Consider the following 23,500-nt stretch of genomic DNA (forward strand, 5'->3'; position numbering starts at 1 on the left):
CAACATGGCAAAACACCGTCTCTATTAAAAATACAAAAATTAGCCAGGCATGGTGGTGGGCACTTGTAATTCCAGCTACTCGGGAGGCTGAGGCAGGAGAATTGTTTGAACCTGGGAGGCGGAGGTTGCAGTGAGCTGAGATCACACCACTGCACTCCAGCCTGGGTGACAGAGCAAGATTGTGTCTCAAAAAAATAAATAAAAATAAATAAATAAAACAATTATACATTTCAATTTCAAAATTTCAAATTCAGTAAAATATTTCATGTACAAAACAATTTGTACTCATGAGCAAAACTATTACATCTGTAATTGGCACTGTTTCACTGTTTGTTTTGGGGGATTATTCTTGTCCATTTAAAAAATCTTTTTGTTTTGAATATAGATTGACAGGAAGTTGCACAGGTGACAGAGAGAGGTCCATATACCTTTCACCACCCCCCGCCCCCGGGGCCCCATCGGGGCATGCTGGGTTAATTAGCTATTGTTAATCGAAATTGAAAGCAGGAGGTTGGCTTTGGTACTGTGTGTTGTTCTATGCCGTTTTATCACGTGCAGATTTGTGTAACCACCACTGAGTTCAAGATTCAGAACTGAAGCCAATGTTGGGGTTCTGCCAGCTGCTAAGTATGTCTTAGTTTGCCAATTATGCATTCTGGCACTGGAAAAATGACCACAGGATAAGCCTGGGAACCCACTGAACCCACTGTAAGTCAGACCTGAGCTAAAACTCCATTAATTACCTGACCTCCATAAGCCTTTACTTTAACTGGAGGACCACAATGATATTTTGGGTTCCCTGGAATCAACATCAGCTAAGAGCCAATGTCCAGTAGTCCCTGAAATGTCTGATAATTTCCCTTTCCCCAATGCAATGGTAAAAGGTCAGAGGTCTCCTCGGGGAAGGATGGGAGAAAGATTCACAGCATAAATTCTCGGCAATGTAGTGGGGTCCTTCCTCAAGGGGACCTGGCCTCCCCTTCATTCAAGGGGTTCTGGGTCTGTAAACTGGCTCAAATCTGGGAATTGATTGAGGGGCCATGATTCTCTGTTTTTATAATTCAAATTAGTCTTTTGTCAATTTGATCAAGAACTTTTCTGCTTATATAAAGTAGGAATTCAGTAGGCTTTCTATCAATTTCACCTCTAAAAACACCATGATTAATTAGCCAATACCAGAGCTCTACATGATTCAGACTATTGTGATTGCTGCTTTGCCTCTTCTGTCCATTACAGTAGCTATGCCCCCCTTGCCTTTGATGGTTGAGTGCCGCCACTTGGCCCCTGCCACCTTGGGATCCAATTATTCCCACTGTATTTAAATTTTGTAGTTGAGTGACTGTGTTTCCCACTGTTAGATCTGACATACAGAAAAGAGCAATTAAAGGGCTCTTCAAAGGTGCAGGTGCTGGCCTCACAAATCTATTTTGCAAGGCATCAGTCAAGTGTATATCTTCTGGACCCTCATAGCTGGGATGATTAGGTCTAAAGTGACTAATCCAGTCCATCATCTCAACCTCCCTAAGCCTTTGGATCCCTTCCTCTACATTAAACCAAGGGAGATCAGGCATTTCTAGCTCACTCACAGTGGGCCATCTTTTAATCCATATTTCAGCTAACCAAGCAAATAAACTATTAGAACCTTTTTTAACTCCCCAAACTGCAACATTAAATGCAGAGTGATATGGTTTGGCTGTGCCCCCACGCTAATCTCAACTTGAATTTTATCTCTCAGAATTCCCATGTGTTGTGGGAGGGACCCGGTGGGAGGTAATTGAATCATGGGGGCCGGTCTTTCCCATGCTATTCTCATGATAGTGAATAAGTCTCACAAGATCTGATGGGTTTATCAGGGGTTTCCGCTTTTGCTTCTTCCTCATTTTTCTCTTGCTGCTGCCATGTAAGAAGTGCCTTCCACCTTCTGCCATGATTCTGAGGCCTCCCCAGCCATGTGGAACTGTAAGTTCAATTAAACCTCTTTTTGTTCCCAGTTTCACGTATGTCTTTATCAGCAGAGTGAAAACAGACTAATACAGTAAATTGGTACCAGAAGCAGGGTGTTGCTGAAATGATACCCAAAAATGTGGAAGCGACTTTGGAACTGGGTAATAGGCAGAGATTGGAACAGTTTGGAGGGCTCGGAAGAAGACAGGAAAATGTGGGAAACTCTGGAACTTCCTAGAGACTTGTTGAATGGCTTTGCCTAAAATGATGTTAGCGATATGGACAATAAAATCCAGGCTGAGGTGGTCTCATATGGAGATGAGGAACTTGTTGGGAACTGGAGCAAAGGTGACTCTTGTTATGTTTTAGCAAAGAGACTGGTGGCATTTTGCCCCTGTCCTAGAGATCTGTGGAACTTTGAACTTGAGAGAGATGATTTAGGGTACCTGGTGGAAGAAATTTCTAAGCAGCAAAGCATTCAAGAGGTGACTTGGGTGTTGTTAAAGGCATTCAGTTTTATAAGGGAAGCAGAGCATAAAAGTTTGGAAAATTTGCAGCCTGACTAAGTGATAGAAAAGAAAAATCCATTTTCTGGGGGAGAAATTCAAGCTCGCTGCAAAAATTTGCATAAGCAGCAAGGAGCCTAATGTTAATTCCCAAGACCATGGGGAAAATGTCTCCAGGCCATATCGGAGAACTTCATGGCAGCCCCTCCCATCACAGGTGTGGAGGCCAAGGATAAAAAAGTGGTTTTGTGGATGGGTCCAGGGTCCCCATGCTGTGTGCAACCTAGGGACTTGGTGTCCTGTGTCCCAGCCGCTCCAGTAGTTGTTGAAAGGAGCCAACGTACAGCTCAGGCTGTGGGTTCAGAGGATGGAAGCCCTAAGCCTTGGCAGCTTCCATTATGTTCCTTGGCAGTGTTGAGCCTGCAGGTGCACAAAAGTCAAGAATTGAGGTTTGGGAACCCCCACCTAGATTCTAGAAGATGTATAGAAACACGTGGATGCCCAGGCAAAAGTTTGCTGCAGGGGCGGAGCCCTCATGGAGAACCTCTGCTAGGGCAGTGTAGAAGGGAAATGTGGAGTTAGAGTCCCCACACAGAGTCCCTACTGGTGCACTGCCTAGTGGAGCTATGAGAAGAGGGCCACCGTCCTCCAAACCCCAGAATGGTAGATTCACTGCCCTGTGCACCTGGAAAAGCTGCAGATACTCAATGCCTGCCCATGAAAGCAGCCAGGAGGGAGACTGTACCCTGCAAAGCCACAGGGGTGGAGCTGCCCAAGACCATGGGATCCCACCTCTTGCATCAGCATGACCTGGATGTGAGGCCTGGAGTCAAAGGAGATCATTTTGGAGCTTTAAAATTTGACTGCCCCACTGGATTTTGGACTTGCATGGGCCCTGTAGCCCCTTTGTTTTGGCCAATTTTTCCCATTTGGAATGGCTGTATTTACCCAATACTTGTACCCCCATTGTATCTAGGAAGTAACTAGCTTACTTTTGATTTCACAGGCTCATAGGTGGAAGGGACTTGTTTTGTCTCAGATGAGATGTTGGACTGTGGACTTTTGAGTTAATGCTGAAATGAGTTAAGACTTTGGGGGACTGTTGGGAAGGCATGGATGGTTTTGGAATGTGAGGACATGAGATTTGGGAGGGATCAGGGTGGAGTGATATGGTTTGGCTGTGCCCCCACCCAAATCTCAACTTGAGTTTTATCTCCCAAAATTCACATGTGTTGTGGGAGGGACCCAGTCGGAGGTAATTGAATCATGGGGGCCAGTCTTTCCTGTGCTAGTCTCATGTTAGTGAATAAGTCTCATGAAATCTGATGGGTTTATCAGGGGTTTCTGCTTTTGCTTCTTCCTCATTTTTCTTTTGCTGCTGCCGTGTAAGAAGTGCCTTCTACTGCCCACTATGATTCTGAGGCTTTCCTAGCCATGTGGAACTGTAAGTTCAATTAGACCTCTTTTTTTCCCAGTTTTGTGTATGTCTTTATCAGCAGCATGAAAACAGACTAATACACCGAGTCCCTACTTAGTGGGCTCAAATCAACAAATTCAGCCTGATCCAACTCTGTGTTCTTTCCACTATTATCCCACACCCTTAATACCCATCCCCATGCCTGTTCTCCAGATTTCTGTTTGTATAAATTAGAAAACCAAGCAGTTCTTTTTCAGTGTAGCATACCTCCTCATGGGTCACACTCTAAATCTCACCTCTAGGGGCCTGCCAGGACTTTAGTCTAGTTATAGGTCTGGAAGCAAACAGGGATGTTGGGGGTGGCTCCTGAGGAGAATCAACATTATCTTGCCTGGAAACTGCCTCAGGGGAGGCCATCACTGTTGCTGCAGGCTGTACAGGGTTTATCTCCTCAGACAAAGGTGGAAAGGCTGATGGCAGCATGAGTTGGGGAGGGGATGTTGCCACTACTGCGGATGGGGAAGCTATTTCTTCTGGCAAAAAAGTTTCATCAGAGTTTACAAACTCAGTGTCCCCAGCTTCATCAGGGTCCTCCCACATGTCCCCATTCCAAGTTGCAGGATCCCATTCTTTTCCAATCAATGCCCTCACTTTAACAGTAGACACCTGGTGAGGCTGTGCATGCGTCTTTCATTGCTGGTCAGCCACTTGCAAGATAAGAGTTTATATCTGTTTTTCCACAATTTCAGCTCTTTCTCTACAAGAGATAAGACTCTTACTCAGGGCAATCTTAGCAGATTTGAGGCTCAGTATCTGCTTCTGAACCCGGGAGACAGAATCCCTGAATTCATTTTCTTTTATCACTTTGTCCTCTGAACTTAGGAGCAACCAACCAGCTTCCTTATGTTCCTTGGTTCTCCACATATGGTCAAAGGTATTATGTATAGAGTCACTAAACTCCTTGCCTCTCATGAATGAAGAATCAGGAGTGTCAAATGCATTTATTTTGCCTAATTCTCTAAACAGTTCGTGCCAAGGACTATTAGCATTCTCCATACTATTAGAAGTAGGGTCGGCTGGGTGCGGTGGCTCACTCCTGTAATCCCAGCACTTTGGGAGGCAGAGGTGGGCAGATCATGAGGTCAGGAGGTCGAGACCATCCTGGCTAACACAGTGAAACCCCATCTCTACTACAAATACAAAAAATTAGCTGGGCATGCTGGCACGCACCTGTAGTCCCAGCTACTCGGGAGGCTGAGGTCAGAGAATCTCTTGAACCCAGGAGGTGGAGTTTGTAGTGAGCCGAGATCATGCCACTGCACTCCAGTCTGGGTGACAGAGCAAGACTCCATCTAAAAAAGAAAAAAGAAAAAGAAAAAAAAGAAATAGGGTCTTTAGCATAGTCATATTAAGCAGCCAACTCCAGAAACCCCAAAACCAATGAAATAACCCCATCCTTAATATTCTGTTCCTCTTGAACCACTCCTGGTATGAAAATCTGTATTAGTCAGGATTCGCTAGAGGGACAGAACTAATTAATTAATATTAAGCTAATTGATTAAACTAATTAATCAAACTAATTAACCTAATTAATATTAATTAATTAAACTAATTTAATTAAACTAATTAATTAAACAACAACCAGCCTCCTCCCCTAGCCCCAGCCCACACCTCACCCCTCACTGGGCTGCATGGATGCTCCAGAAGGCGCAGGCCTCGGGAGTCCCCAACTCGCACCCACCTCAGACGTCAGGCCGCACCCGGTGGCCACGGCCATCTGATTCCTGCCAAAGAGACTCTGGTTCACTTTGCTGCTGGTCAGGGAAGCAAGTGGACGCTGAATGTGCTCCAACTGTGGATGGCATCCTTGGCACATGGGCCCCCGCAGCTGCTGTCCCCACCTCTTGGTGAGGCCTCTGCCCAGGGGTCATCTTCAGACAGGACGGATTATGTGGACCTCTGCTGGAGGCCCAGGGCTCTCTCTGTGGCTTGCAGGACACGCAGCAGACACTGTCCTAGCTCAGATCAAGGGCATTAAGGTAGCACGCATGGCAGCATCAGAGCTTTCCTGGGTGCTTCATTCATTCACTTCATTCGTTCTCACTCCACTGACTGAGGAAAGCCCTGCCAGGGCCAATCACTTCTTCCCATAGAAGCTGAGTCCCCCATTGGAGGGACAAGAAAAGCAAGTATCAAGGAAGCTGAGGCTGTGGGTCTCGGTGCTGGGGCAGCCCTGGCTGACACTGGTCACGTAGTCCCCTGAAGGAACGGCTGTCAGGCCACCTCTGGCAGGGCCCCAAGTGCTTGGTGGAGGGAAGACGAGCTGGTGGCAGTGGTAGCCAGCCTGGATTCACTGTGCTGGTGCAGGGCTCCCCCACCTCATTCGTTCAGTTTATTTAACAGATGACTCACCAGCATGTGCTGGGGGCCTGGGCTGGTCTGGGGCTGCAGGAATGTGCATCAGCTGGTCCTCGCCTCACGAGAACTCCAGGACGCAAGTGCTAGTGGTATCCTCGTTTCTCAGTGGGAGAAACTGAGGCACACAGAAGGAATGTGCCTCTGTCACTGAGCGGGACAAGGTTTGAACCGGACACTGTGCCACCTCGCTTGCACCTTCATCTTCATGTTCTTGCTGTTTCCTCATGCATAACTGGTGCTCCCTTTATCTGATTGTTCTCTTTAAATGACAATGTTGTTCTTACTGAATAAATGTGTTTAAAGGTGATCTGGATCATAGTTTTAAAAGCTGTGTGCAGTGGCTCACGCCTGTAATCCCAGCACTTTGAGAGGACCAGGCAGATGGATCACCTGAAGTCAGGAGTTCGAGACCAGCCTGGCCAACATGGTGAAACCCTGTCTCTACTAGAAATACAAAAAATTAGCCAGGCATGGTGGCAGGTGCCTGTTATCCCAGCTACTTGGGGGACTGAGGCAGGAGAATCACTTGAGCCTGGGAGGCAGAGGTTGCAGTGAACCAAGATCGCTCCACTGCACTCCAGCCTGGGGGACAAGAGCGAAACTCCGTCTCAGAAAAAACAAACAAACACAAACAAACAAACAAAATAAGTAAATAAATAAAAATAAAAGCTCAGCATCACCTAGCAATTGTGGACGTAGTTAACTGGGGTCTGAATCCCATTGCAGAGTATTGTGCCTTCACTCTCCCAGGCACGGCTGGCCGGGGGGACCTGACTGGTCCAGTGAGGCAGTGATGGGCCTGTGAGCACAGTGAGACCACACTGGCACCAAACTCAGACTCAAGACTTAGCATGATTGGAAAGACAGAAAGTGCCTGGGGAGGGAGTGACTCCTGCTGGGGTGTGTTGTTGATTAGTGCCATGCTCACATCAGCTGAGACAGCCCGTGTAGCTCAAAGCCCTTGGGGTAGGCCTGGGTCAGCCTCACCTGCACACATCCCCGCTTTCCCCTAACCTGGGAGAAGCGAGGGGAGGACAGGAAGGGGTAGAGTAGTGGTCAGGGTGCTCCTCCAGCCCAGGCCTGGCTGGCAGAACGTGGCATCTCACAGGCTGTGTCAGGCATCAGCCGCAGCCGGCGCTGGTGCCAGAAGCCTCCTGAGAGCCCACACTGGATCCAGCAGGCTGAGAGGCACTTGTCCTGCAGGGCATGGAGAGGGAGGGGTGGCCTCCTATGGGCAGCACCTGTGCCCTGAGAGTGGGGCTGGGTGGGGTGGAGGCTGTGGTGGGCACAGAGCACGGTGGCCCCAGCCACCAGAACTAGGGTCTGAGAACATAGTCAAATTCTACATGCCACCCTGTCCTGCATCTTGGAGCCCAGGACAATGAAACCAGGGGTAGGAGAAAAAGGAACCAGACGTGCTCCCTGGTCTGCGTCCACTGCTGGCAGCTCTGCCGCCTCAGCAGAGGATGGCCACCACCTCTGCCCTGGGACTTGCCTGGGTGAGAGGGGCCTCCCCTCTCCGGGCAGGGTCTTCCTCGGATCTGCTCCTTTTTTTTTTTCTTGAGATAGAGTCTAACTCTTGTTGCCCAGGCTGGAGTGCAGTGGCGCAATCTCAACTCACTGCAACCTCTGCCTCCCTGGTTCAAGCGATTCTCCTGCCTCAGCCTCCCAAGTAGCTGGGAATAAGGCACCCGCCACCAGGCCCAGCTAATTTCTGTATTTTTAGTAGAGACAGGCTTTCACCATATTGGCCAGGCTAGTCTCAAACTCCTAACCTCAGGTGATCCACCTGCCTCGGCCTCCCAAAGTGCTAGGATTATAGGTGTGAGCCAAGGATCTGCTCTTTCTTAATCACAGCAAGGTGGCGGCTGCAGGCCATCACAACACCAGGGCTGGCCAGAATGTGGCCCCTTGTTCTCTTGTCCATGCTGTGGCCAGCCTCCTGCCAAAGGGGCTTCCTCAGGCACCAGCGGGCATTGTAGGGATGAAGGACATCACAGTCCCTCTGCAGGCAGGGTCACTGGCCTGGGGTGGACTCCGAGGTTTGCCCCTGGGTGATGAGAGAGGGCGAAGATTCAAACAGGATGTCTGCCCTCCTGTGGTCTCTCTCCTGTGGCAGACATGAGGCTCCCCACCAACACACACACCTCCCTGGCTCAACTTGGGTGCTACTGCGGCACAGCAAAGCTCTGCAAACACTGCTATTATCTCATATTATTATCTCCTCCATGGGTCAGGATCTGCTCAGGGTCTCATAAGGCAGCAATAAGGTGCCAGTCAGGCTGCGGTCTCACCTGGAGCTCTGCTAAGGAAGACCCACTTCTGAGCTTATTCAGGCTGTTGGCTGAGTTTACCTGCTTGCTCTGGGTCCTGGCCACGTGGGCCCTCTGTCGGCCGCTCACAACATGCAACTGGCTTCTTCAAGGCTGGCAGAACTTCTCTGACCTCAGGGAAGACCTCAGTCACTTTTTTTTTTCTCTTTGAGACAGAGTCTTGCTCTGTTGCCCGGGATGGAGTGCTCTGGTGCGATCTCAGCTCACTGCAACCTCTGCCTCTTGGGTTCAAGTCATTCTCCTGCCTCAGCCTCCCGAGTAGCTGGGATTATAGGCATGCGCCACCACGCCCAACTAATTTTTGTAGTTTTAGTAGAGATGGGGTTTCTCCATGTTGACCAGGCTGGTCTCGAACTCCTGACCTAAGGTGATCTGCCTGCCTCAGCCTCCCAAAGTGCTGGGATTACAGGCGCGAGCCACTGTGCCTGGCGCCAGTACCTCTTAAAGGGGTTGTCTCTTAAAGGGGTAGTCAGGCCCAGGACAATCTCCCTTTCGATCAATTCAAAGTCCACCAGTTAGGGACCTCAAAATCCTTTTTGCCATATCAGGTAGCACCATCAGGGCGATGCTATCCTATCACACTGATAGGTCCCCTATATTCAAAGGGATGGATTATGTAGGCCACAAACACTTTGATGGATGAATTTTGCTCTAATCTGTAATAGAAACATAAAATGGAAAGCCAGTAGACTTATAAATTAAGGTGGATTTTTAACAGCAAGTATGCAGATAGGATATGTTTTCTTCCCTTGTTTCAATATGTTGCTTATCATCTGGGGAAGGAGCAGGCAGAACTCAAAACAATGATAACAACCTTTTCTACCCATTTGGTTTGATGAGAAGAGAAGCAAACAAATAATTGGCAGGACTGTTGGGAACAGTTGTGTGGGTTGCACACTGCACAATCAAGAAGTGCTATTCTCAGCACAGTCAATGACACGCCTGGGAGTTACGTAGTCTGTAAATGGCAGTCCTGCTCTCCTAGACTGAGCCAGAATGGGATGGGTTGGGACCAGCACAGGGCCAACCTATGGAAGGAGCCCAGTACCATGGGTGTCCTGACCAGAACTGAGTCCACAGGGCCCTGCCCTTTGACTGGAGATGCCTTGCCTGCTGTTCGTGCTTGGGTAGGAACAGGGCTGCCTCCCAGGGCACTCCCTGGTCAGTGAGCTGTGTCTGCAGGGGATGGCTGCTCCAGTCCATCTTCTCCACTCAGAGCAGGATGAGGTGGGTAACAGTAAGTCCAGATCTGGACACAGTGAGCGTGGTGTGCCCGTGGTCACCCAGCTTGGGTGACCTTTGGGCAGCTGGAGCTATAGGTCTGTCTCAGTGGCAATCAGCAAGGGAAAGTAGGGGTTAAGTCAGAAGGTGAAGGACCCCAAAAAGGTCATTGTGATACTGTGGAGGGAGCACTGGTTCCAATCCCAGCTCCACCTCTCAGGCAAATGAGGTCACCCCTCTGTGCCTCAGTTTCCTTGTTAGTAAATTAAGGGTAAAATTGCCAGTCTCCTACAGTGGAAGACATAAGTTTAAATGAGATCATGTAACATGGGGCACAAGGCCTTGCACAGAGGGTGTGCTCTCTAGAAGACTGACTAGGGCTTTTCCAGGTTGGGGAGTGCAGTGGAACCCACAACTGTACTGAGAGACATCCCTTTTCAGTAGCAGGCCCAGAGAGCATCCCCATGGGCTTCAATATGGGGCACAGAGCTCGGCCTCTTAAGTCCCTGAAGGTCAGAAGTAGCTGGCTCTAAAAGTATCCAAACATTTAAAATCCAACCTGTGCTGTCTGGCCTGCTGAGCGCAACACCAACACCCCACAGTGGAAGCCATGAGCTCACTGTGTATGTCTGGAAGCTCCCCACCCCCGGGACTCAGGGCCTCCCTCACGCCTCTGCTCCATGGCATGCTCCCTCCTGCTGTGTCCACCACCTTCTGCGTGCTGTGTCTTTGCCACTGGCTGTGAGCACATTTGTACGTCTCTGCATGGTTAAACTGCACTTCCCGTGGGCAGATAAGATGCCTTTTTCTTTGTATCTTCAGCAACCAGCAAGGTGTTTGATACATAGAGAGGGAAAGTAAATACTGGATTATTTTTCTTTTTTTAAAAAAAAAAATTTCCCTCAGCTTTACTGAAGTATAATTGGCAAATAAAAATTGTATATATGGCTGGGCATGGTGGCTCATACCTGTAATTCCAGCACTTTGGGAGGCCAAGGCAGGTAGATTGCTTGAGCTCAGGAGTTCTGGAGAACAGCTTGGGCAACATGGTGAAACCCTGTTTCTACCAAAAATACAAAAATTAGCCGGGCATGGTGTGTACCTGCAGTCCCAGATACTAGGGAGGTTGAGGTGGGAAGATTGCTTGAGCCCAGGAGGTGGGAGGATTGCTTGAGCGCAGGAGGTGGAGGTTGCAGTGAGCTGAGAGGGCACCAGTGGGCTCCAGCCTAGGTGACAGAGTCAGACCCTGTCTCAAAAAAAAAAAAAAAAAAAAAAAAAAAAAGGATGTATTCAATGTGTACAATGTGATGTTTTGGTATATGTATATACTGTGATGATCACCACAATCAAGCTAATTAACATATCTATCGCCTTACATAGTTACCATTTTGGTGAGAACACTGAAAACCGACCCTTTCGGCACACTTCAAGCACACAATACATGATTGTTAACTATAGTCACCATGCTGTACGTAGATCCCCAGAATTTATCTTATAACTCAAAGTTTGTACCCTTTGACCGACATCTTCTCATTTCTCCCTCACATCCCGGCCCTAATAACCACCATTTCACTCTATTTCTATGATGTCAACTTTTTTAGATTCCACATACAAGTGAGATCATGCAGTCTTGTTTTCCTTTATAAGAGGAACGGTTCCGAGTGAGCATGGTTAAGACTCAATATGACCAGCAGAGGGCGCAAGAACCAAGGAAGATGCGGGGGCGGGGCGATAAGGCCTCCCTGTGAGCAAGATTTCCTGGAAACACTTCTAGCAAGCAACACATTTATAATCTCTATTTTTTCTGTCATATTCTTTCCCTTTGCCTAGTCCCTGCAAGATTTGTCACTTGGCAGCTGCAAAGGCTCAAGGCTTGGGAAACTCCCAGAAAATCAGAGCCACCGCCCCCTGTCCATCCACATTTCAACAGCTGGAGAGGATTTAGATGGAATTGCCAGGGGTTGGGAATGGCTGGCTGGGAAGAAGCACTCTCGCCGGGGGTGGCCTTCGCCCTTAAGGGGCTTCAAGCCTACGTCACTGGGCTCTCAGCAGTTCATTAGGCAGCCACTGAAGGGAGTGAGCGCCCTGTCTCCAGGGGTGTGCAAGGAGCTGGAAGGCAGGGTAAACTATTTCTACTCCAAAGGCTGTTGCAAGGATTAAGTGAGAGGGTGATTGTACGTTGTGCAATTCGGTGTCTGGGTATAGTATTAATAAGGGAAACATTTAAATTGTTGAGAACTCAGAAATGGGTGTAGGAAATGAGTCAGGTGATTCTGTGTTCCTAAGTCCCAAATACTGTTAAATTAATAGATGCTTTCCTGGAGAAAAGAATTTAAAAGAAAAAAATGTTAACATAAGGCAACATGTCTGATATGGAAGTGCAATATTTGTGCTATCAGAATAATTGAAACTGCACAAGAATTGGCAAACTGTGGCCCATTGCCTGTTTTTGTTTGGCCAGCAAACTGAGAATGGTTTTTACATATTTAAGTGGTTGAAAAAAAAAATAAGAATCATATTTTGCGATGTGAAAATTAGATATAATTCAGGTTTTCATATCTATAAATAAAGTTGGTTGGAACACAGCCATACCCACTCATTTATGCATTATCTAGGGCTACTTTCACACTACAAAGGCAGGGCTGAGTCACCACAACAGGGCCATGTGGCCTGCAAAGTCTAAAACATTTGCTTATATGGCCCTTTACAGAACAAGTTTTTCAATCCATGACCTAAGCTGTTAACACTAGCAAGGAGAAAGATTCACCTAAAAACCCCCTCTTGTTTTCTCATTTGGGAAAACTGAGGCTTGGACAGGAAATGGGCTTGCTCAAGGGCAGTAGCAGGAAGAGGTCTGCAAACCAGGGGTCCAGCTCATCTCGAGGTCCCCTGTGTGCTCTGCCTATCTGCAAATATGTGGAATTTGGCCATTTGGGAACTGGGCTTGTAAGCCCATTCCTGGCACCAAGAGGCAGGAACAAGGCAGAAAGTACAGATGTGACATGGGAGAGGGGGCCCAGGGAAGCCCAGTGCCTGTGGAGGTGGCACCAGCTCCTGTCCCATCCTCTTCGTGTGTCATCTTCAGTCAGTTCAAACCAGCAGGAGGCAGGAGGGCTGGCCTGGAGCCAGGGTACCAGAGGCTAATCCTGCCTGGCATCTGAGGGGTGGTGTGGCTGTAGCCTCCTTTTCCCCACCTAGACCCCAGAACTCTTGCCTGTAAAAGAAGCACCATGCCCCCTGTTCCATCCCCTCCCAAGCAGCACCCAGTGGGAGGTGCAGCTGGAGGAGGCAGTACCCAGCCCCCTCTCCCTTCCAGTCCTGGCAGGGTGGTGGAGGGGGGAGGTGGCAGGTGAAGACAGGACTGGTAGCCACAGTAGAGTCCTGTGTCAGGAAGGACAGATGCAAGTGTGAGTCCCTGCTGGAACGTGGGCAGGCCAATGTGATCTGGCCTGGCCTCCCTGCCACCAGGAGACATTCTGGAGGAGATGCTGTGGTCCACCTCACCTGGCTAAGGGGCCAGGGCCCAGACTCCTTCCCCAATCCCAGGCCTAGCTCCCCAGGCTGCCCAAGCTGGAAAGAATTCCCCACCCCCTACACAGGCTATAGAACCCTCCAAGAGCTCTGTGCCTATTAAACGTATTAAATCTGCAGAGCGTCTGGCACCTGGTGGGCACACCGCGAGCATGAAGGCCTCTTCTCTTATTAGGAGGACGGGACTGTGGCTTGGCCGTCCTTCTGATGAAAAGGAACAGAAAGTGGGGGGAGCGGGAGCAGAAGAGGAGACAAGAGCGAGAGTGAACGAGCAACAAAAGAAAGAAGAGGAGTGGGGGGAGGACTAAAAAAAAACAAAAGAAAGAGGAGGGGGAAATGGGTGGAAGAAGAGAAGAGAGGAAAAAAAAGCAAATAAAGAAAGAAAAGGGGAAAAGAAAGAAAAGTCGAGTCGTTTCCGCGGGCGCCTCGCCGCGTTCTGGCCCGCACGAGCCGGCCGCTCTCTGGGGTCTCGGGCTCCGCACGTCGGGGAGGCTCCTCGAAAAGCCGGGTCTGCAGCTTCCAGGGGCTGTGACCAGCGCTTCATGGGCTCTGTGGGAGCCCGGGGTGGAAACCAGGTCTCGAGCTGCGGCCTGGCACCAGCCCGGATGGGGCAAGGGAGGGCCTGCGGAGTCGGTCCGCACCGACCCTGACTCTCCTCGGAAGGCCGAAGCTGCATGCTCGTGGGGATCAGTCCTGGGCCAAGGGAGCATTCTCGAAGGGTCCACACTCGTCGGGGGGAGAGCGCCTGTGCGGGTCGCAAACACCATCCCCGCCCGGCCTTGCAGTCCGCGCCCAGCAGCGCGGCCGTGCCCACAGAGCCCCGGCACCCAGACGGCTACTTCCTGGCTCTGGGTGTGGCCTCAGGCGCCGCTGGTTCGCGTAACTGGACTCGGATGCAAGGTCTCTGCGGGAGCCGCCGGGGCTGGCGAGCGGTGGGTGTGAAATGGAGGCGGGACCCGTCCAGGGCCTGGAGGGCTGGGAGCGGCGGGCTGGCGGCTCCGCGAGTCCAGGAGCATCGCCTCAGGTTCCTGGACCAAGAACCGGGTCATCTCCGGGGCACAGGAGCGAGTTATATATTTCCTATCTAAGGATCTGTCTTTTATTTTTATTTATTATTTTGGTTAAGAGACGGGGTCTGGATCTGTTGCCCAGGCTTGTGCAGTGGGGCAATCATTGTTCACTGCAGCCTCGAACTGTTGGGCTCAAGGAATCCCCCTACCTCAACCTGCCTAGAAGCTGGGACTACAGGCGCTTGCCACCACGCTGGGCTGTTGGATGTATTTAAACTAACACTTCCATAGAAAATTAAACATTAAAAAAATCAACAACAAAACTTACAAAACAAAAATAAAGTAGCGAATTCCAAAGGAACAAATTTGTAAATTGCTCCAAGAGGGGGAGCTTGGAAAGAGAGGGGGATGTGTCTAAAGGCGCTGTCACCCGAAACACAATTTGACCCCGAGCTTCTAGGGCTTTGAAATGACTCAAAACGAATGCCCACATTTGAGTTCGAAATTTTCATGAAAGAAAGGGTCACAGAGACTGGCTTCTCCAAAGAGAAAGCAAGTTGGTGGTCTCCAGGAGATAGTGACCTGTAAGCGTGGGGAGGGGGTAATTTTATAATTCCAAAATTTTCTGTTTTGAAACTAGAAAAGATGTTGCCAGTCTCGGCTGGGGGCAAAAGCAGGGCGAACGCCGCAGCCCACCCGGACAGGGCGTTCCGGGCGAGGTCCAGGCGGCCTCTGTCGGGCACAGCACACCTGCGGCCAAGGCCGGTGCCCCAGTCCCAACAGCACCACCAACGCCACCAACAGCCTGCTGGGCCAAGGACAATCAGAACCAAAGGTTTAAAAAAAAAAAAAAAAGAAGAAGAAGAAAAAAGAAAAGAGGAAACGAGCTCCATTCCCGGCGCTCGCGACGCGTCCCCAGGGACGGACCGTGTGCTGGGTGGCTGGGCGCGCAAGGCTGCGCGGGGAGCAGAAGGCCGCGAGGTGGGGCGGCCCGGGGCCGCCTGGGCCCCTAGGGGCTGGACGTCAACCTCTTAGAGGGCGTGGGACCCCCCCGCAGGCGGCTGCTCGGACGACCGCATCCGGAGGTGAGCTGACCGTTCTGGAAGAAGCCTCCGCTCCACCGCGGCCCCAACTTCGTTTTGCCAATTAAGATGCAGACCCGCTGCAAGTGGGAGCGGAAACAAACTGCCCACGGCTGAGGCGGATGGAGGAGAGCCCAGCGCCCTCCAAGCGATGCACGATCCCCCTGCCGCTGGCTGCTGGCCGCTGGCCGCTGAGCCTGCCCCGAGTGCTCCTTCCAGACTTAGCTTCCTCCTCTGTACAACGAACGGCTCCTGGACCCGTTCGCACGCGGAGCCATTTCATAATCCCGTCTGGGAGGCGCTGGAGTAGGAGAAGGGTGTGGGTGGAGGGGAGGTGGTTCTGGAACCTACACCTGAATGCTTAGGGGATTCGGTTGTGGGAATGAGGTGGTCCCCTCCCTGTCCCGCAGCCTCCAAAGGGGCTGTAGGGTCTGAGGGGCAGAACATGGGTGGGGAGGGGGCCGGTTCTGCGCTCCGAGGGCCCCTCATCCAGCGACCGGGCGGCGCCGAGGAACCCCTGCCGCCCGGAGCCCCTCGCCGCCCGGCTGCTAGGGAGGGCGGCTGGCCCGGGGCGCTGAGGTCACCTTTTCCACTGCGCCCGCCGCGAGCAGGACGGTTTCCGGGATTTTCGCGGCGGCGGCTAGAGGCCTCGGGAGGGGGTATGTCCCAGGCGTTGGGCTGGCAGCTGCGCCCCTGGGGTGGGGACTGCAATCCCAGACTGCACCCCACTGGGGAGGAGGCTTCCCCTCTCTGGGCCTCGGTGTCCTCGACAGGGAGGGGGTTCCCCTTCTCTGGGAGCCTCTTTTTTCGGCCGCCAACGCGGCAGTGCCTGAGCAGAGGAGGCCCCGCCGCCGCCGTTTTTGTGTAATTTTCGCCTAAAAGGGGTTTATCTGCTGGTTTGCCCTGGGGTCGGGCGACGGGGAGGCTGTGTCTGTCTAGAGCCGGGGGATCAGGGACAGACCTACGAGGGAGGTGTTTTGGGCGACCGGGGGCAGGACCCTGGCTCTCTCAGCCCCTGGAGCCAGCTGCGGTCTCCCAAAGTTCCCTAGGCGCTGGGCATTCTCCTTCCAGCCCTCAGGGCCTCATTCCCAAAGCCACCCTCTGCTCATGCTGCAGGGCTGGCCTGGGGCTGCAGGAAATGGTCCTGGCCAGAGTCCAAGGAGCTGGGGGTGCACACCTGTGGAATGGGGTGAGGGCTGGGCTGCACTACTCTTTTGACTCCCCAAAATCTAGAGATGAGGCCTCCATCCTGAAAATGACCCCCTTCCCCACAAGCTGACCAAGAAGCTACCCCAGGGGGATGGCTCATAGTAAAATAAGTTTAGTGACAGCTGATGAACAGTGTGATCCCCAAATCCTTGGATCTGGAATCTGGGGACCCATTTTGAGGATGTGAGACCCTCAGGTCTTGAGCATGGGGCAGAGATGGTTCAAATTTGGGTAGCTTCTGTTAGGGCCCAAATAACAGGGGATGGGACAGAGGCTAGCTAGGCCTACTCAGGGGAGAAACCACCACTAGGCTATGCCCTTCGGGAGATACAGAAGCCAGGGGATGAGGAAGGGGCAGGGGCCCTGCTAAGATGGGGGAGGTGAGGGAGGAAGCCAGGAAAAGGAGCTTGATATGGCTCTGTACAAGAAGCAATAGTAAACCAGCCCTACTCACTGGAGTCCCTGCACCAGGGCTGCCTCTTGCTGGGCCTCAGTTTCCCATCTGAAAAAGGAGATGGTTGGATTGAGTGATACTATTGCACTCATCTAGGGAGGGTTCTCTGAGTCTACCCATTGATAAGGGGAGCCTGACTGGGCTGCCCCAGCCTCCCAGGAGACACTGGCTTGTTTCTATTTGCCAGGTAGGATGTCAGTGGCTGCTTGGCCAACAGTGACAGGGCCAGCTTCCTGGTCTCTTGGTCTCTCAGGAGGAGGCCTGCTCAGTGTGGGATACTGTTGCTCTTAGTGCGCCCCTCTCCACCCTTTCCAAAGAACCATGTAGGCTCACAGCACCACTCTCCGAGGGAGTCTGAAGCAACTGGAGGCCATTGAGGCCACCTTCTTTCAGTCCCAATGGTAACTCTGAGTTCAGAAAGTCATGCAACAACTGGGAAGGAGAGACAGTGGGCTCTTGGGACTGGGATCTTACCAGAGTAAGGTAGTCTTTGTCCTCACTCCAGGCCCTACAGACAAAGGATCTGGGCCACTTCCTAGTCCCCACCTGCCCCCCACCCCCACTCCCGAGTCTGGGGCAGGTGCCAGGGACTGAGGGCCAGCCTGAAGGCCTCCCCACCGCAGGTGGAGCTGGAGAAAGGACTTCAACTTGGGTGGGGGGCATGGCTGTAGGTGTGGTAAGCCCTAGTTACCTGAGGTAAAGACTGAGGCCCCACATGGAGCTCACAGAGGAAGTCGGGGTGGCCCAGGACACCCCCAGTGCATCAGGCGCTGACTGGCAATGGTGGATGGGGCTGGGAGGTAGGACCTGTGATTCCTGAGAAGGAGGAGGGCAGGTGCTCCTCCCCCAACCTTCTGGGGACACTTCTCCCCTCTTGTCTGGAGGAACTGTTTTCTCTCCAAACAGACCTAAGGGCTCCCAGGGTGCAGGACCCTGGGAGTGCAGGACCCCCTCACTGAGTTCTCACAGTCTCTCTGGAGCCAAAGGTCAGCATCTCCTCAGGACAGGTAAGGAAACAGGCCCAGAAAGGGTCAGTGGTTTCACCAGTAGTGGGAGGACCAAAGAGAGGAGTTCAGTGTAGGGTAGCTTTGGGGTTGTTCACTCCACGGCTTGGGCTTATACTCTTCTAAGGATGGAAAGAAAGATCTAGAGAAGGTACTGCCAACTTCCTCCACCATGTTGGAGCCTTTGAGGCTCCGCAATGGAGCCAGGTCCCACCAGAGTTTGGTCTTTACACTCTCAGAGCACCCAGTGGCCCCCTGGCCCCAACTCCGCCCAGTAACAGTTTCTTGATGCTCCAAAGCTGGGAAAAGGCAAAGCTGCATCCTTCCCTTCTCCTCGAATCCTTTTCCTTTTCTAACTAGGGGGATGTAATCAGCCCACAGTCTTCTGGGGGCTGTCAAGGAGGATGTGTCCATGGATCACTTGAATTTCCAATTCAAGCAAATCTCGGCTGGAGAACATTTTTCTCTCAGGGCAGCCCGGAGAGAAATGAGGCCGTACATGGTAAACTGAGGCAGAGGTGGGAGGGGTGCACAGGTGCCGCTACCGCTCTGCCCCTTGCATCCCTGAACGCTGCCTCACCCTTGCCGGGTTGGCGGTGTTGAGCCCGGGACTGGAGGCTGCTCGAGACCACCTCCTTCCCAGCTGAGGAGCGCGGCCTTTGCCCCTCCTCCTCCCGACCTTTCCGGGGCTACCTAAAAGCCGATCAAGCCGCCGGTTTTCTAGCTGTCCCCATTTCTTTACCGCCCCCTTCCTCTGCCCCGCCTGCCTCTGTGCCCTCCGTCACGTCACAGCCCGCTGGCTCTCACGCCTCTTTTGGTCTCTCTGCGCACATCTCGGTGGCGTCTCTGGTACCCTCACATCACTGTCTGGAATCTTGTTTGGCCCACGCCGTCTCCCTCTGCCCCTTCTCTCACCTGTGTCGTTTGATCCCTCCGACTCTCGTCTCTGGGGGTCTTGCCTCCCGAACTCTCCGGCTCTCTCCTTCCAGGGCGTGCGCTCCGCTCAGTCTCCCTCGGTCTCGGTCGGCCGGCCTCTTTCACGCGGCCCTCTCCTTTTTGGCCTCCCTTCCGCCTCCCTCCCTTCTGGGTCCCTCCCTCCGGCTCAGCCTAGGGGTTGGGGGCGGCGGCGCGGGGCGGGGCGGGGCGGGGCGGTGACGCGGGGCTGGCCGGGCAAGAGGCGCGGCGGCGCGGGGCGGGGGCGCAGTCCCGGGTTCGACCGGCCGAGCCCCGCGCGCCCCGCCCGCGCCCTGCGCCTCCGCCCGGCCGGCCGGCGGGGGAGGGGGCATGAGCCGGCGCCCGCGCGCCGCCCCGAGCTGCGGGCCGGCCTAGAGCCCCGCGCGGGCCCCGCGCCGGAGCCAAGCCGCCGCCGCCAAACCGCGGGCGCAGCAGTGGGCGCCGCGATGCAGCGGCCGGGGGAGCCGGGCGCCGCGCGCTTCGGCCCGCCCGAGGGCTGCGCGGACCACCGGCCGCACCGCTATCGCAGCTTCATGATTGAGGAGATCCTCACGGAGCCACCCGGGCCCAAGGGCGCCGCGCCCGCAGCCGCCGCTGCCGCGGCGGGCGAGCTGCTGAAGTTCGGCGTGCAGGCGCTGCTGGCGGCGCGGCCCTTCCACAGCCACCTGGGTACGTGTGGCGGCCGCGGGGTCGCGGGCCGGGCTTGGCGGGAGACAGCGAGCTGAACCGCGGGGGCGCCCCGAGCCTCCTCCGGCCTCGAAGCAGCCCCGGGAAGCTGCTCTGGGAGCGCAGGTTCTGGGACCGTCTCTCGGAGCCCTCCAGGCGGGAGGCGGAGGGTGCAAGCTCCAGGCCTCACAGAAACCAGGCCTCGTGCCCGCGGGCCGCCCGGGGAGGGTGTTCGCGCTTTCCTTCACTGCTTCCCTTCGGCCTGCAGCCCGGGGACCCCGAGTGAGCATCCCCAGTGCAGGCGCACTGCCAGGCTACGGACTCTCATGGGTGGAAGCGACCTCAGGCCACGGGCGCCTGGGCTTCGCCGCAGAGGGCTGGCCGGGAGTGGCCGCGGCTGCCCAACCCAGGGAAGTCGGACCTCTGGGGAGGAGGCCTGCGCTCCCGAGGGCTGGGTGCTGACGCGGGCCCAAGCCGGCCCGGAGTCCCCGGGAGCTCCAGCGGGCGAGGAACGCGGCCTTGGCCGCAGTGCGGACCTGCTTCGGCCTTGCCTTGGGGCCAGAGGCCTGACTTGTGAGCAGCTGCCTGGCTGTCCCTTCTGGTTTCAGGTCGGCTGGGCCTCTGCAGGGCTTGAACGGCCTACGCAGACCTTTTCAGCTTCTGCCCTTTCTTCTAATTTGGCGGGGCCTGCTCTGCCCTGATGGTGCTGTCTCCATCGCACTCCACCCTCCTCTTGTCTTTCCCTATCTCGCTTTCCACCCGTCTGCCGGTCGGCCTCCCTCGCTTCTCTCATTGGGGTCGGCCTGCCTCCCATCTCCCACCTTTTCCCTACGGGTCCTCTGCCCCACATTTACCTGCGCCTTGCCCTGCCCTTTCCGACTCCAGCCCGGCTAGGACTCGCACCTCAGTGACAGGCCTGTCGGGGAAGGGAGGCTCCTACGCTGTAGCCGGGACCCCAGCCCTTCAAGTCGCCTTCCCTGCACCTCCCACCTCCTAGTCGGTGCTCCCTAGCCTGGAGACTGCAGGGCCAGCGCGCTCCTTGTAAGTCCAACTGGGACTCGGCCATTCGGCTACCTTTCATCTCCATCTGCTCTGTTGCTACTAATTCGTTTGAAGCGGGCACACAATCATTTTAGGACTGAAGAAAATGGAAACATCTGCATGGGGAAGCGTCTGAAAATAGAAAACGTGAACAATAATTTCCAGGTTCTCAGGGTACTTTGGAATTTCCGGGAAGCACCCAACTCCGGCCCAGATGACTCCTGGCCACCGCATGGCTGTTGTGCCACGCACGGAAGAGCAAATGTGCACGCTCCGTGCATGTTCTTTTTCTAACGCAGCAAGGCTGATTTGGTTGGAGCAAACGCCATCTTCTTAGGACCAGCTGCCGTTTTCTTTTTGGTTTCTACTTTCCCCGAAAGACAAGACACACTCCGAGTTTCTCGCAGCTGCAAACATGTTCATCAGGAACCCCGAGGTCTCAGAGGCAGCTGAGGCCTGGGGAACTCCAGGACAGAACACGGACAGGGTCGAGGAGATACTCCCTCCCAAATCTGGGGAACGGCAACGTTGAGGAGGGTCTCCATCTGCGCCACCGGCGCCGAGCGGCAGGGCGTGGAGGTTTTGCGCTGGGAGGCACTGGCCAAGCGCGAGCACCCCCGCGGCACGTGGTGCGGCAGTCCCTGGGGCAGAGGAGCGCGGCCGTAGCTCACCCGGGTCCTCATTCTCTTTCTTCGCAGCCGTGCTGAAGGCCGAGCAGGCGGCGGTGTTCAAGTTCCCACTGGCGCCGCTGGGCTGTTCAGGGCTGAGCTCTGCGCTGCTGGCGGCAGGGCCTGGGCTGCCCGGCGCCGCGGGTGCGCCACACCTGCCGCTCGAGTTGCAGCTCCGCGGGAAGCTGGAGGCGGCAGGCCCTGGGGAGCCAGGCACCAAGGCCAAGAAGGGGCGTCGGAGCCGCACTGTGTTCACCGAGCTGCAGCTGATGGGCCTGGAGAAACGCTTCGAGAAGCAGAAGTACCTTTCCACGCCGGACAGGTAGGGCGGGACAAGGCTGGGGCCAGCGGGCTGTGGGAGTGTGGTCACTTGCCTTGCTGAGGGTGCGCCCTGCTCTTTCCAGAATAGATCTTGCTGAGTCCCTGGGCCTGAGCCAGTTGCAGGTGAAGACGTGGTACCAGAATCGGAGGATGAAGTGGAAGAAAATAGTGAGTGTGCCTGGTGGCTTCCCACCCCTCAGCTTCCTGGGCCATGCCCCGGTGCATGCAGAGCTGCTCTCCTCTTTCTCCCCACTGAGACTCTGCCCAACCCCCCGATTCCCTCGGTGCCTGGTACGCACCGGAATCCTCTCAGTTCTTTCTGCCCCTTGGGTAAGCCAACATTTCGTCCTTTCCCGCGGCACCTTCAGGCCTCCTGGCAGTCTTATGCTCCCCAGGCCGGGCCGCTCCCCAGGCGGCATTTGGACAAATGGCCGCCATTTCCCGGGACATTTCCCCACCATTTCCTCATATGGACCCTGCACTCCTTAGTCCTACCTGGGTTCAAGTCTCCTCGGGGGTCCCCAGTCCACGTGCTGGCTCACCCAGGTGCTGGCGGTCCCCCGTGCAGGTGCTGCAGGGCGGCGGCCTGGAGTCTCCCACCAAGCCCAAGGGGCGGCCCAAGAAGAACTCAATTCCAACGAGCGAGCAGCTTACTGAGCAGGAGCGCGCCAAGGATGCAGAGAAACCGGCGGAGGTGCCGGGCGAGCCCAGCGACAGGAGCCGCGAGGACTGAGGGCGGTATACGGTGCGGGGCCTGGGATGCCCGCGCCACCCGCAGCCCCCTCACTCGGCGGAAACCCGCGAGCCGGCCCTTCCGCGTCCAAGAAGTTTACTTCCTAAACCTTTTTATTATGATCTTGAATGCGGACAATTGGGGCCAAACGAGGAAGGACACAGACCCTAAAGCCAGACCCAGGTCCCAGCGCGCTTCTGGGCTCTAACCTGGGAGACTCGCATCCAGCGCGGCGGAAGCTACAGTCTCTACCCTGAGCTCCGTGGCGCAGAGCGCTCCACGCGCATTCACGCCCCGCTCCTCGCCTGCACCCCCACCCCGTCTGGGGCCTGCCCTCCCGGCCGGGGAGCCTCCAGGCACACACCCGCTTCTGGACGTCGGGGACCCAGCGGTTGGGCTCAGGCCACAACGGCCTGAGATTGCCCCGGGGCAACCCGTCGGCTCGGCCTGGAGGCCGGGTCCCCGATGTCTCTGGGGCCCCTACCCCCTCTTGCGAAGACGGTGACTTTTTTTCCAATAAAATATTTTATGACACAATCGGGCTCGGTGGAGCAGCTTCTGAATCCGCAGGGGGTGAGGGTGGGGGTGGGCTCGGCAAGATAAGCGGAACGCGGGCAGTTGCTTCTTAAACTTCCTTTCCTCCGGCTCTGTCGAAGGCAGCTGTGCTCTTCACCATCAAGCCCGGGCTAGGCACGGCGGGCGGCTCGGTGGCTGCAGGATCCTAGGAATCGCTTCCACTCTGGGCGTGAGGGGCCAGTCTGAACTCCACCTCCTCTCCCTTGCCAGCCAGAGAGTCGCTGGCAGGAGCGGTCTGGCCGCACCGCGGGTGCCCAAAGGAGCGGGAGCCAGAGGTCCGCCGCAGAGCTCGCTCCGGAAGTGGCCCGGACAGAGAGCCGCCTCGGTTGTTGTTTCGGTTTCCTGGGACTTGAAGGACCAGTTTGTGCGGTCCTTGAGATGGTCTTCACCAACCCTTTATGAGGCGGATGGG

At 54.4% G+C, this 23,500-nt stretch overlaps 1 protein-coding gene across 1 annotated transcript; it reads left to right on the forward strand.

The window, feature by feature from the left end:
* Window positions 1-19,329: 19,329 nt before the first annotated feature.
* Window positions 19,330-23,049, forward strand: BARX1 (BARX homeobox 1). The gene is made up of 4 exons (XM_016961191.3): window positions 19,330-19,752; window positions 21,489-21,780; window positions 21,863-21,947; window positions 22,348-23,049. The coding sequence occupies exons 1-4, from the start codon at window positions 19,530-19,532 to the stop codon at window positions 22,510-22,512; spliced, it is 765 nt and encodes a 254-aa protein (XP_016816680.1). The 5' UTR covers window positions 19,330-19,529; the 3' UTR covers window positions 22,513-23,049.
* Window positions 23,050-23,500: the final 451 nt, after the last annotated feature.

This window comes from Pan troglodytes, chromosome 11, assembly GCF_028858775.2.
Source record: "Pan troglodytes isolate AG18354 chromosome 11, NHGRI_mPanTro3-v2.0_pri, whole genome shotgun sequence".
Classification (NCBI taxonomy): Eukaryota; Metazoa; Chordata; class Mammalia; order Primates; family Hominidae; genus Pan; species Pan troglodytes.